The sequence below is a fragment of the Bacillus rossius genome, chromosome 16, assembly GCF_032445375.1.
Source record: "Bacillus rossius redtenbacheri isolate Brsri chromosome 16, Brsri_v3, whole genome shotgun sequence".
NCBI classification, from domain to species: domain Eukaryota; kingdom Metazoa; phylum Arthropoda; class Insecta; order Phasmatodea; family Bacillidae; genus Bacillus; species Bacillus rossius.
In genome coordinates, this window is record NC_086343.1 from 15567540 (window position 1) to 15580845 (window position 13306).

The 13306-nt window shown below is 43.0% G+C and overlaps 1 protein-coding gene across 1 annotated transcript; it reads left to right on the forward strand.

The window, feature by feature from the left end:
- Positions 1-1095: 1095 nt before the first annotated feature.
- Positions 1096-5956, forward strand: LOC134539834 (uncharacterized). Its single transcript, XM_063382133.1, has 2 exons — positions 1096-1256; positions 3281-5956. The coding sequence occupies exon 2, from the start codon at positions 3281-3283 to the stop codon at positions 5285-5287; it is 2007 nt and encodes a 668-aa protein (XP_063238203.1). The 5' UTR covers positions 1096-1256; the 3' UTR covers positions 5288-5956.
- The last annotated feature ends 7350 nt before the right edge of the window (positions 5957-13306 follow it).

Below are 13306 nucleotides of genomic sequence, written 5' to 3' on the forward strand. Positions count from 1 at the left end.
ACCTTGGCATGTTACCTTAAATTTGACCCAGGCGGCAATTTTTTTTCTTAGAAATTTCCGCTATTTTGGATTCTAGAACTTTCTACTATTACGAATTATGACATACCTAATGTCCGCCATTTTTAATCATGATGTCACCATTGCAATTTTAGATACGGTCACCATCTTGAGTTCGGCGGTCATCTTGAAAACGAACAACCCACTACCCTAACGTTGCACTTATCTTTACGCCCGTCATCTTCTGACATCACGTCGACATTGCAGTCGCCATCACCGTGAAGCAATGTCGACCGAAACGTCGGTGAATTATTTTCCAAGGACACAGCTACAACCCAGAAGCCAAGCTACTTCAGACAATGGCCGTGAAAGCCTGCGAACATTATCAAGAATACTGTAGTCCATTCATCAAACGTGAAGCTGATGTATATTATGCGCTTCAAGTATACTTTGATGCCCAATGAAACCGGATAATAATCGTGGATCTAATGATACGGAGCCACCTTTTACAAAGATTTTTTTTTTTTTAACTTTAGTTTCCAAAATATTTTATTTTAGTGCTACAAGTAAAACATTGTACACTAAATTACACATTTATCCTGTGAAAGAATATTTATCATTAGTTTTCTTTAATTCTATCATATTAAATTCTTCAATGTTGAAATTATCTGTATACAATCCACGGGAATTTACATTGTTATGGATTTACAAGGAAATATTTTGGTAAACAGTTTGGGAAGGTTTTTTTTTTTTTTTTCGTAAAATTACAATTTTTTTCCCCCACATTTTACGTACAGTGGAATTACACTCAGTTTCAGCTAGGAATATAAAACAGTTAGGAACTGAGCTCGCGTGGGATGTGGTCACAATAATTAACGGCAACATGAACGAGCCTCTGTTGATAGTATCGATTTCCACACGTCGCCCGGTTTTTAGGGGATATTATACTTTGTTTACGGCGAGCGAGCCGTTTACACGCGTGCGGGCCGGTCTCTCTCTCTCTCTCTCTCTCTCTCTCTCTCTCTCGGCTCGATGGACAGGAGACACGCCATTGGCTCCCACGCACCACGCGACGTCTCGTACGTAGCTCCGCGACCCACTGCAGCTCGTGGTTACGTGGCGAGCGCGCACACAGAGTTCTGGCCCGAGGCGCGCTCGTCAGACAGTCTTCGGGGGAAGAGCGCGACAAGTCAACAAGTGAACTGACGATCCTGCTGTGAAAAATCATCTCCCATCGCAACACTTAGGACGCCATCCAGGTTTGATGTGTATATATACAGGGGCGCAACAACTAAATTTCCAAAAGGGGGTGGGGGGAGGGGCGATATACCTTTTTATAAAGAATCATCGATCCCCCCTGTTGAAGCGGGTGGTCCGGGGGTCCTCCGCCGGGAAAATTTGTATTTCAAGGTGGAAAATGAAAATGGTGCTATTTAAGCAGTTTTATTATCTAAAAATTGATTACACAGCACTTTCTTTGCCTCCGTTTGCCCCCACTTCAAGTTTTCAGAAGGGGGGGGGGGGCAAAATACCCTTGCCCCCCCTTGTTATATATATATATATATATATATATATATATATATATACATGCATGCGTACAGTGAAAAAAGAATTTGTACTTTTACGAGTAAAATCCTTGGAAAATCAGTAGCCAACTACAAGGCAAAGCTTTGTACCCAAAGTGCAAATGATGTTCATTGCATTTTGTCGGGTGTCGGCGGCCATCTTGTTTTTAGATCGTCTGCTATCGACCGCCATCTTGTTGTAGATGCATTTAATATTAAAGTTTTTAAAAAAATAAAAAAAAAAATCGCTGACGCTGAGTGTTGGTCTCGAACTCAGTGAAATAGCTTCGATTCGAGAAGCCTAGAACTTAGCCACTAGGTTAAACAACCACTTCGGAAGTACAGATAACATTAAGAAATGTATGGTTTCAGAACATGCTATAAGCTTCTGGGAAGCTATAGTACTAGTTTCGAGTGAAAACCAGGTCTGTCATGTTTGTGCAGTTGCACGAGATGCTACTTCTGCGACCTGTTGCGACTGTCAGTAACTACTCATTTATTTTACAACTTTTTAAAGTGTAAATACATACATGGCTATATACACAATATGTTTTATAACTACTTTCAAACATTTTAGGTCACCTCTATGATATTGCAGTGGGTGTACGTATCGTCATATCACCTTTATACGTACAACTATTAGACTCTGAGTGGAGACCCAGCCAGGGGCGTAGCCAGGGGGGAGGGGTTTAGGGGTTCAACCCCCCCCCCTTAGCACCAAAATCTTTAATTAATTTCTTATTCATTACTCAAAAAATTTTCATATTAAAATTAATACAATTTTTACCGTTACAATATTTAAATTTAAGTACAGAAAACTGCTAAAATAGCACTATTTTACACCTTAAAATCCACATTTTCCCTGGGGAGGACCCCCGGACCCCCCGCTTAAATACGGGGGGGGGGGGGGGGCATGCTTCTTAACACCCCATACACAAATCCTGGCTACGCCACTGGACCCAGCGATATCATCGTTATTTTTTTTTTTTAAACTCCTTTAATGACTGACTTTGCACTTGATGTACTTGACGGTGTCGCACTTAGCGTTTCATTGCGTTGTGCCAATAACAGTTAACACAATAACTTTTTAGGGGAAAGACAAAGGTGATGTTGGCACGAACTTCGAGTTCCCAATCACCTCCAGGTGCAATGCAATGAGTCATTGTGATTGTGGTTTCATACAACGCAACAAATAGCAATGCATTAAAAATAATTGGGGGCTTAAGAATATGAAAATTCTTACAAAAAATACAGTGTCGAAAATATCTTTTTACGGCACAGACAGTTGAAAAACGAAATTTTTCACTTATTTATTTGAGAGGATAGTATAGGAGTTTGTGGCCAGAGTCACTATTTCTTGTCTCCTGGGTTCACCTGACGTCCGAGAAAACTATTGCGTGCACAAACGTCATAATATAGTTAGTTTTTTTCCAGTGGGCTGGCATTAGCAACTATCTTCTACCCATACAGATACTTGACTCTAGATTCAAGGTTCACGTGGCCACTAAATACTTCTTGGCTTCTGGGTTGAAGCTACGTTTACAGAAATGAGGGCATGCCCATAATTTCCACGGACGAGTCCTCAACGCACAAGTGAAGAAGCAGCTGTATCTGTTCAATTATAAAGAACATCAATAAATTATTTTGACCTAAGTAGTACCCTTGTTATGGCAAGTAGGAACAAACATATGAACAACTTTATTTTTTTTTTGTTTCAGATGAAAGGACCATCGTTGATTGAAACAACGTTAATATTTCTGATACAGCCCAGCAAAGCGCTGTCGCTGAACTATGAGATCATCGAGGGTGGAGGCGACGTGACGTTAGAAACGGTAGTTGATTATGTGAATCAGGTGTTTCACGAGCATCTGGAGATGGAGAGCAGTTTACTTCTGGTGAACTACGACTCCTACGCGAGGGCAGATGTGGTCAACGACGTGGTGAGGCACTTGAATCGCGCTGGGCAACCTCTCGTGACGACTGTGGTTTCTTCGCGCTCCGATCAAGACGACGGACCATCTTCCAACGCAAGCACTCTCACGGGATATTCTCGCGCGCCCTCCATAGCTTTGTACCGACACGAAAACGTGGAAAACAGTATTTCTTTCGTAACTTTCAGGGACACTTACGAGGAGAAATGTTTCGCTGACGAGGCGTGGGCTCGGACGCCGATCTGGAATGCCAAAGCGCGTTTTCTCTTGGTTGTCACGTCTCCAGTTGAAGAAAACTTTACCAAAATGACTGGAATGTTCCGGGACTGTTGGAAAACAGCAAATTTGCTCAACTTGGCAATAATTTACTTGCAGCTTCATCCCACCAAATTTGCCCGTGAACGTCACGTCATTCGCTCCAAGACATTTAATCCGTTTGTACATCCGGATGGTGTGATGAACGTTACTGCTGGGACCAGAAGCAAACGTGAGTACGGGATGTTTCAGGATAAGTTAAAAGATATGCATGGCTACGAGATACCTGTCTTCCTGAATCATTCACACCCGTTCTTGACAGTAACACAAGATGGAAGCAAGATAGCTTTCGATGGTCCAGATGGACAAATCTTCAATCTACTTTTGGCTAAGCACAATTTCACTCCAGTATCTTCAACTAACGAGAAGAGACTGGAATATCGAAAAGGAGTGTCCATGAAGCTAGACGAAAAACATTACTACAAGAATGCCTTGATTGCGAATGAAGAGGCTTTGCTACCTTTTAACTTCAAGCGTTCATGTTACCCGTTTTATCAGGACTACATAGCAGTTATAGTACCCAAGGCACTGCCTCTTCCCAGATACATGAACGCGATACTACCTTTCACTGACGGCATATGGACACTGTACTTGCTCTCGTTGATTTCATTGTCTGTAGTTTGGCCAGTTTTGAACCATTTTGGTAAGCTCGAAACAGTTCATATATGGAACGCAGCATTTGAAACATTCCAGCTTGTCATCACCGGAGGAACCAAAGTGAAGAGGCGTTCGCTTGTTCAGAGACTCTTCATCGCAGCGTGTTTGGTCTTCTCTCTCGTAATGAACAATGCCTACCAGGGTTCCATGACAAGTCTCCTGACCGTGACGTTGTACCAGCCGGATCTCAACACGTACGAGGAGATCCTCGACTCTGATCTACGAGTCGCTGCTTTCTTCGACGACTCCTTCGTGGAGGAGAGCTCCGAAGGACTGGAGCCGAGCAGTGATTCGGACGACCCGGACGATTTCCAAGCCAGGATCATCGAGAAGCTGGAATTCATCCCGGACGATCACGAGGCTCTGCGGATGGCCGCCACCTACAGGAACGTCTGCAGACCCACCTACAGGTTCGTCTCGGAGATGCTGGTGGAGCACGATGACTACTACAACGGGGAGGAACCTCTCCTGCACATCGCGGAGGAGAACTCGTTTCCTCTGCTGGAAGTCTGGTGCCCGCTCGACAGCGACTCCATGTTCCTGCAGGCGTTGAGCAGCTTGACTGGGAAAGTGGCCGAAGCGGGGATGATCAACAAATGGAGAAGCGACATGCAGTTCCAGTCGTTGATTTCCACCGGGAGGCGGAAAAAACATTACCGCGGGCGCATAAGGCTATCCATGCAACACCTCCAGGCCGCGTTCTTCATACTTGGATTTGGATTCCTTTTAGCTTTCCCGGTTTTTTTGATGGAAATGATTTCCTTACAAAAATCTGTTATGATGAAACGTTTCTTCTTGAACCATATTCCTGAAACCTCGTAAATGCAGTGCTGTTTTCAATCTAATATAATTTTTTAAATATGTAAGAACTTATGCTGCTTAAATTTCTGTAAGTATGGCTTACAGCGAATTCATCAAATTGACAGTGTAATTTAAGGTTAATTACTGTACACAAATGGATTCTAATGTACATTAATTTCAGTTTAGATTCACTTGAAGATCCGTGGTGTAAGGAAAATGAGAAAAAGGGAAAAGAAGATAAAAACAAATGTATTAAATAAGGATTTACAACAACCACGGGAATTTATGTCAGTTACATAATACGCAAACACTTGTGTTATAATTTGAGAAAATATTTAATTTTGCTATACTTTTTTGTATTTATGAACAGTGCTTTTTTCTTAATTTTTGGAAGGTTAGTTACCAATTTTATTATTCCTAGGGAATTTTTTTTTTACTTTTATATCTTATATTAGTGAATTTTCCCAAAATGATAAATGTACAAAGTTTTATTTCAAAGAGTTGTTATTAATAATTTAAGAAAACCATGAAACTTTAAATAATCATAAATATGACAATTTATTGGCTCTATTGCAGTACGATACATGTATATACAATTAAGTTGGACTCAGTGTTAGATTTATTGTAGTGTGTCAAGACATAACATGTATTTTGGTACCATGTTCCGATTACAGAAAGAGATCGCAAAAATTATTTTGTACAATTTCTTCAGATTAAGTAGATTTTCCTGCCAAAGTTGGTACGGCAGTATTTTTGCATTGGGAAGACACTGGACCGGAGATCCACACATAACTTTAATAATACACCTGAGATAATTCATAACTTGTAATTATCACAACTTAGAACTAACACAACTTAGTAACGTAAAAATTCACATCTTGGAAAACGTTCGTAAATTAAAATTCACTACTTAGAACTATCACAAATTAGAGAAACGCATGTTAGAAAAATTTAATAACTTAGAAACACGTGACTTATAAACACACAACGCTGAAGCACGCACCTTAGAAACGTCGTAACTTATAAATAATAAATTCGAACTATTACAATTTTGAATCACACAACTAAGAGCCGCCGTTATAACTTAGAAACGCGTTACTTGGAAAAATCACAAATACGAACCAGATTACTTAGATGCATCGCGAGTTGGAGCCACATTAACTTACAACAGGCATAACGTAGAAAACTCTAGCTTGCGTGAGTCTAAGTTACGTGATCACGAGGTGTGTGTTTCCAAGTCATGACAGCAAGCGGTCTCCCGCTCCTGAGGGGTGGACGGCCGCAGATGACGGGGGCGCGTCCCGGACGGAGTCACGTGCCTAGACTCCACGTTGCGAGAGGTTGGACAACACAACGACAAACAAATGTACTCGACGATGATTCTAAACAATAATCTGAACAACACGACAACAGAGACACACATGCGAACCAAGCGACGTGACTAAAACATCAATACGACAGCACAGACGAACACAGCAAGCTACCTTAGTAGATAATATATTTAGTCTCACCGTTGGGTTCGTCTGTTTGTCGCTGAGTTGGCCAAGTTTTTTTTTGTCTGTATTTACTGTTGTTGCAACTGTCTCGTCGTTGTGAGCCAACTGTGTTCGTCTGTTCTGTAATATTTGTTTACAAATTACTTTAACGGAATTCTGTGTGAAGTTAAAGGAATTAAATTTGGACGTCGGATAATTGTAGCTAAGTTTTTTTTCTGTGCGTTTGCGTATTTTTTTTTTTTTTTTTTTGGTTCGTCATTTAAGTTTATCTATTGCTTACAGTATAACAAGCAATAGCTTAAGTCCAAGATTGCAATCGGTGCCAAATCGCGTAACTTGTTAGGTTTTCAGTTAATTCGATTAGCAAGAGACTTTCTATTTTCGTCGTACTATCAAAAATAAAATCTCAAAATTAAACGGGACCCCACCCTGGTGCTAGGGTCACAGGGACTTTTCCCCCTCCTTGTTGCCCTCCTCGTCTTTACGACTGCCGTTAATGAAGTATTTCACCTCAGGGGGGTTCAGAAATGTAATTACTAGGGACCGGAAAAAATATTCGCGGGTTCAAAGACCTGCAGGATGAACTCCATAGTTCTACGTACACTCGGTCAAATGTCACCCACTCATTGGTAGCTGCTGTCTTGTGAGACGTCCCAACGTAGCAGCCTGTGATTCGAAAAAATCATTGGTCGGGCGTTTCCCATTGGCCCAGAGTCATCCAAGGTGAGTTGTGTGAGCCGATGGCAGAGGCAGCGCTGAGGTATACCTATTTGTATTTTTTCCGGTCTCTAGTAATTAGCTACCTCTAGACGGACAAGCAGTTTCGCTACTTCCGGCGCGCCAGACCCATCGGATGGAAAGCCCACTAACTCGTCTCTCCCCCCCCCCCCCACCCCGCGCCAAGGGATCGGCGCAGACCGCCCCCCCCCCCCCCACCCCACGGCGACTCCCCGGAGACCGCGGCGTCAGTGGGTCAGCCGCGCCGGCGCCCCGCGCGAAGTGGGACGCGGAGCGCCGCGATTATGTGATTCACCTTCGAAAAACGTCGCCCGGAGAGGTTCCCCTTTCTCCTCTCTTTCCCCTCCCCCAAACCCACCCTACCTCGTGGACCAGTGAAAACTCTTTAACCGCTCTTCGTCTGCCTCAGGGTGACTTATATCTCGACATTTGACCGTCTCCTCGAATATATATATCCCCGTGTCTACGCAGGTTTTTACCCGGGCCCCAAACTTAACTATTCATAGTCTCGGAGTTATGACAGGGGAGTGAGTTAATGGCCGGTGACTGGCCAGTCCCCAGTTAAAGCACATGATGCATTCTACCTTTTCTGCATGGTTGAAACCCCGCGTAATAAGGCGTATATGTAGGCTTCGGCCTGAGACGCACTTCTAAAGTCTTCCCCAACCCAGTCCCCTTATAACGCAATACACACTTAGAATATGAGTTAAGTTAGGCTCAGGGCTGAGACTTGTCGCTCAGTCTGGCAACACCGCCTCAGGTCGAGCAGCAACTGTGCTGTCGTCACAGCCATTGCGGGCCTCGAGGTCTGAGTGTCAGATCCGGGTCATCGAACCGCGGGCCCGCGAAGAGTTACTGTAAGTTAGGGAAACAAAACGTTCTCAAATGTAGTAGCAAATGTCTGCGCATGGGCGTAGATCCTGAAAGAGGGAGAGAAAGACCCCCCCCCCCCCCCCCAATTATTGTGGAAGTAATCGTGAAGGTAAAACGGGGATGATAAGCCTAATGACAATGATGCCAATACTAAGTTTAAAGGAAACTTATTTTATAGGTTGTATAAAGTTTCCCGCTTATAGCGTGCATTAAGTACTAGTCCACCAAGTCTCGGTTACCCCAGCGCATTAAGAGGCCACTCCAGTGTTTCAGGGGCACTACGCAACCCGCGTTAACCTCATAAGATTCAATGCTATTTTCATTTTGCTTATAACTAATTAACCCTTTCGGTCCATTCGTCCACTGAAGTGGACAATTTGTGTCTCGATGATACACGGAGTTTATGAAACTTTGAATTTGTGGGTTCAGGTGTACTCACATTCTAGTGCACATCGTACTTTAAAGCTATGAAGTAAACACATTTTTAAAACTTTTATTAACTATTATAAAATAATCATACATAAATATAATAATTATAGTATGAGATTATTATCACACAAATAAAAAGTTTAATTATAATAAGAAAAAATTTAAATTAGGTAGCCTATATCATAGGATTTGACAAAGTGTGACTGAAAGGGTTAACTAATATAGATTTCGAAATGATGCTTGCTTGATATGTAAGACAACGATGCTCTTATCAAAGCCCCTTTTTCAAAAACGTGCATAAATTATGGTTTTATACTAATCTTTACTAATATGCAAAAGTGTATTGTCTAGGTTTGAACCATAATTTATGCACGTTTTTGAAGAAAGGGGCTTTGATAAGAGCATCGTTGTCTTACATATCAAGCAAGCATCATTTCGAAATCTATATTAGTTAATAAGTTATAAGCAAAATGAAAATAGCATTGAATCTTATGAGGTTAACGCGGGTTGCGTAGTGCCCCTGAAACATGCCCGCGGATCGCGCGGAATGGCGCCCTCGGGTTCACGCATTCTTCCGCGAGTGTCGGCCTGTCAGCAGCTCACCGTGGATCTCGGTGTTCGGAGAGAAAAATAAACTCGAGCGAGTCTTTCCGCACTCGCCAGTCATGTGTGACAGCCAACCTCATCACTAGAGACATGCAAAATTCGCGGATTCATTTCGCGATAGGCTAGCATGAAAACAACTATACCTTCGTACCGCTTCTGCGATGGCCCACATTTCATCCGGGGAACTGTGAGCCAATGGGAAACACTAAACCAAGAAAGTGCCGAATTACGGACAGCCTAGTTGAGATGTCTCACGCGTCAGTAGCCAATGAAAAGGTGTCATTTCCGCGAGTATTTAAAGGACTGTGGAGTCTATCCTAGAGGTCAATGAATCCGCGAATTTTGCAGGTCTCTACTCATCACGTGTTATCATGTTGCGAAATACGAAACTACGTGTCACCAAATTTTAACGTATGTGGAATGCTTCAAAACAATGCCCAGCATGATAATTACAATCGAATTGTGCAGTTCAGGACGCGAGTCACACGTAGTCGCTGCTGCCGGAGCAGCTACGTTGAATATCGAATCATTCCATTTGCAGACCGAAATTTTAAAACTATATGTAATGAAACGGCTCCGGTAAAACTGATAAAAGACTTAAAAAATTACCAAATCCCGTTTTTATAACCTAATTTTTTGTCAAGGAATTCTACAAAAATACTTCCCAACTAGTTAATTCACCAAACAGTTAATACTATTACATTTCCCTTTGGCTTTCGTGAAGTTTGGTTCACGCCTTCCGCCACAGATGACGGCACCGTAGTTGTTTAAACATTTCCGTTCCTTGACGTCTGTCGCATTCACGAAATTAATTCGACCAAATGCTGTATACGAGAGATAAGATATTACGCGTCAAAAATAATGTGATGCTTTGCATGTAACATATGAATACTTTTGAGAAATTTCAAATTTCAGACAAGTTACATGACACAGACTATATCTCTATTCCCCGCTGTGACACGAAACATTTAAGACTTTAGTGAAGCGAAGTTGTTGCTTTTGTCACTTGGAACTGAAAATATTTCGTGAGTTTAATCAATACACAGTTTAAAAAAAAGTTTAAATTTAAATTTGCAAAAAGAACTATAAATTCTAACACGCGTACTTATATAAGTAAACACACTTTTATTTTTCCATTTTTATCACGTTTGTTGCAGCTAGACCAATGTCTGACAGGTGTAATTTAAAAAATGTATAAAAAATGTGATGATCAAGATTAGCTATTTGGTTTTCAGATTTTTTTTTATTTGGGTAAAATAATATTGAGTGAAATTTGTACTATTGGTTCGAATTACTATGGCACAAATAATGTTCCCAGGCTTTCACGGCCATTGTCTGAAGTAGTTTGGCTTCTTGGTTGTATGTAGGTAACTGCTCCCTGATGATGGCGACTGCAATATCGACCGAAACGTTGGTGAATTTTTGCCAATGACACACGGCTACAACCCAGAAGCCAATCTACTACTACTTAATATGGCACAGTTTTTAGCATTGCTGCCCTAGCCAGTGTTTATATGTATTCAACTGCTTGCGTTTATTTGAAATAGTAGGCCTATTGTCAATCGATGCGAATGAGGTTCTGATAATAATTGCCAGGACTCGGGGAAGCTTTGACCTTTGAATATATATACTGTATAGAAGTCGCCAGCCCAGGTTAAAATTTCTAATACGGTTTTCAGGTAGTTGGTTAATTCACCGCCGCAATCGCCACCATCTCTAGGGCATCGACTTGTGGTGGTCCCTAGCGGACAAGTGTCGAACTCTTCAAACACCCCTTCCCCCTCCCGTTGAACGTCCTCGAGCTGCAGTGAATGATAGATGGGGGGTGCGGGGAATGACAGCGGGCGACAGCGCTGCCCTCTAACGTGTAAATAACAACTAAGACGATACAGGGCGTTACGGCAGCGCACTGCAGCGGTGAAGTTCCCAAGCTGCTCATCATACGCTTCTGAAAAACGTAGAGTAAATCCTATCCACTCGCGACTTCTATACAGTATATATATTCAAAGCTTTGACGTACACGCGACTTCTCCTTCCCCTCTACTCCCACTTGCAGCCGCCGTTTGCTGAGTTTTTAAGTAGTTTGCCCTTTTCGTTTTTTAGCGTTTTCAGCCGCCGAGCTGTTACTGCGACCAGATCCAGCAGCAGCACACCTCACATACTGTGGAGTCTGTTTGACGGCGCCCGCTCCCCGCAGCCTGTCCGGCCAGCGCGAGTCTCTGGGTCGTTGGTCTCCTCCCCCTCGCGGCAGAGGCTTTGTCCCGGACGGAGAGTTCAACGCACGAGCACAAGTGTAACTCCTGCCCCTCGCCGCGGGACGCGGGTGTGAAAGATGGCTCCCAGGCTCGCCCGCGCGCGCGGGAAATCGCAGGGTCGACGGCCCCGCGAAAGAGGCGCGCGCGAGAGACGCCGGCCCGCCCCCTCCGCCGCGTGTTTGTCGGGGGGGGGGGGGGGGGTTGAACGACCTCGAGGAAGGTAGCCAGAGATGGAGGGGGCGACGGGCAAAGGTCGCCCGGGGGATTGAAGGCCCTGTCCACATTCGTGCACCACGCTGTCCGATGTGGATTTTCTGCGGCAACGTACGTGCCACGTTCACTTGTCTGGTGCAACTGGGTCCGCACAGAGGGCAGCTTGGTAGATTTGCTATATATTATATAATCTTTGTCTTTGCTGTTCACTCGAGAACCTTGAGAGATTTGTGTAAAAATATATGAATGGAATTTCGATAGTTTTAATTTTAAATTTAACTAAGAGTTTAATATATTTAATCCACCACGCCTACTATTTTCATGTCTACACACACACATTTACCATTTTATTTACTTTTCCGTTTTTAAAGCAACTTGACGGTGAAAAAAAAAATGAAACAAAATGGTGGCCGACCCGAAATTATACAAACGTGCAATTAAAACGTTTTTTTGGAAATGATTATTTTAGCGCGATTTTAATTTGTTTGCACTTCTCATTGGCCGATATTGATCATGACCTCAGTTGCTGGTGGTGCTGAATGACCTGTCTGATCTATCGGAAGTTCAAATTCGCAAGCTCTGGTCAGACTCCGCGCGGCTGCACCATCGGCATCTGACGTCACAGGTCACGCGAACCAATCAAATGCCGCATCCGCATGTGCATGACCATCAGCTCCGACGCATCGGTCAGACGCGACTGTGACGTACGCAAGACGGGGCAAACACCTTTCCCGAGAAACCTCTAGGAGAGACTTCTTAGTTCTTTCTATGCGTAGTCGGGGGAAAATCTTAACCCAGACATTAGGCGCTGACATTTTAGACGCCTCAACGCATTGGCCTGCAATTCGATAGTGCTTCGGTTGAAAGCTCAATCATTGGCCCTGTGTCCTCCAGATAAGTTGTGAGCCAATAGCAAAAGAAAAATTTGCATGAAAGTATTTTGAATTTTAACTTATCGCAAAATGAATCCCGAAGTTTTCCTGTCTCTATTTATCGCTGCAGAAACGATTATTTCGCGGGTAAATTAGGTAGCAAAGTATAGTTGAAGCGCGCATATACATTATTTTATTTCACTCTTGACGCGCTCTCGACAACCCTGCAGAACTTATAATTAAGGAAAAGAAGTGGTTATACAATCACGCGAAACCCGCTAAATGATATGTCCTTGTTTTCGACCAAAAATAGCTTGATATTGTATAATCCATACGAGTCTAGCCTGGAGAGTAAGGAAACCGCGAAATATCCGGGCCTCTATATTTATTGCGAAAACGTTTTGAGCTGATATAGATAGCGTATGTATAGAGACCTGCAAAATTCGCGGATTCAATGACCTCCAGGATAGACTCTACTACACTCTACACACTCGGGCAAATGCCACCTGTTCATTGGCTGCTGACCTTTGAGTCGTCTCGACCGAGTGTCTGTGATTC

Excerpts from the sequence above, each read along its gene's own strand:
- LOC134539834 (XM_063382133.1), top strand. The coding sequence starts at position 3,281 with ATGAAAGGACCATCGTTGATTGAAACAACGTTAATATTTCTGATACAG.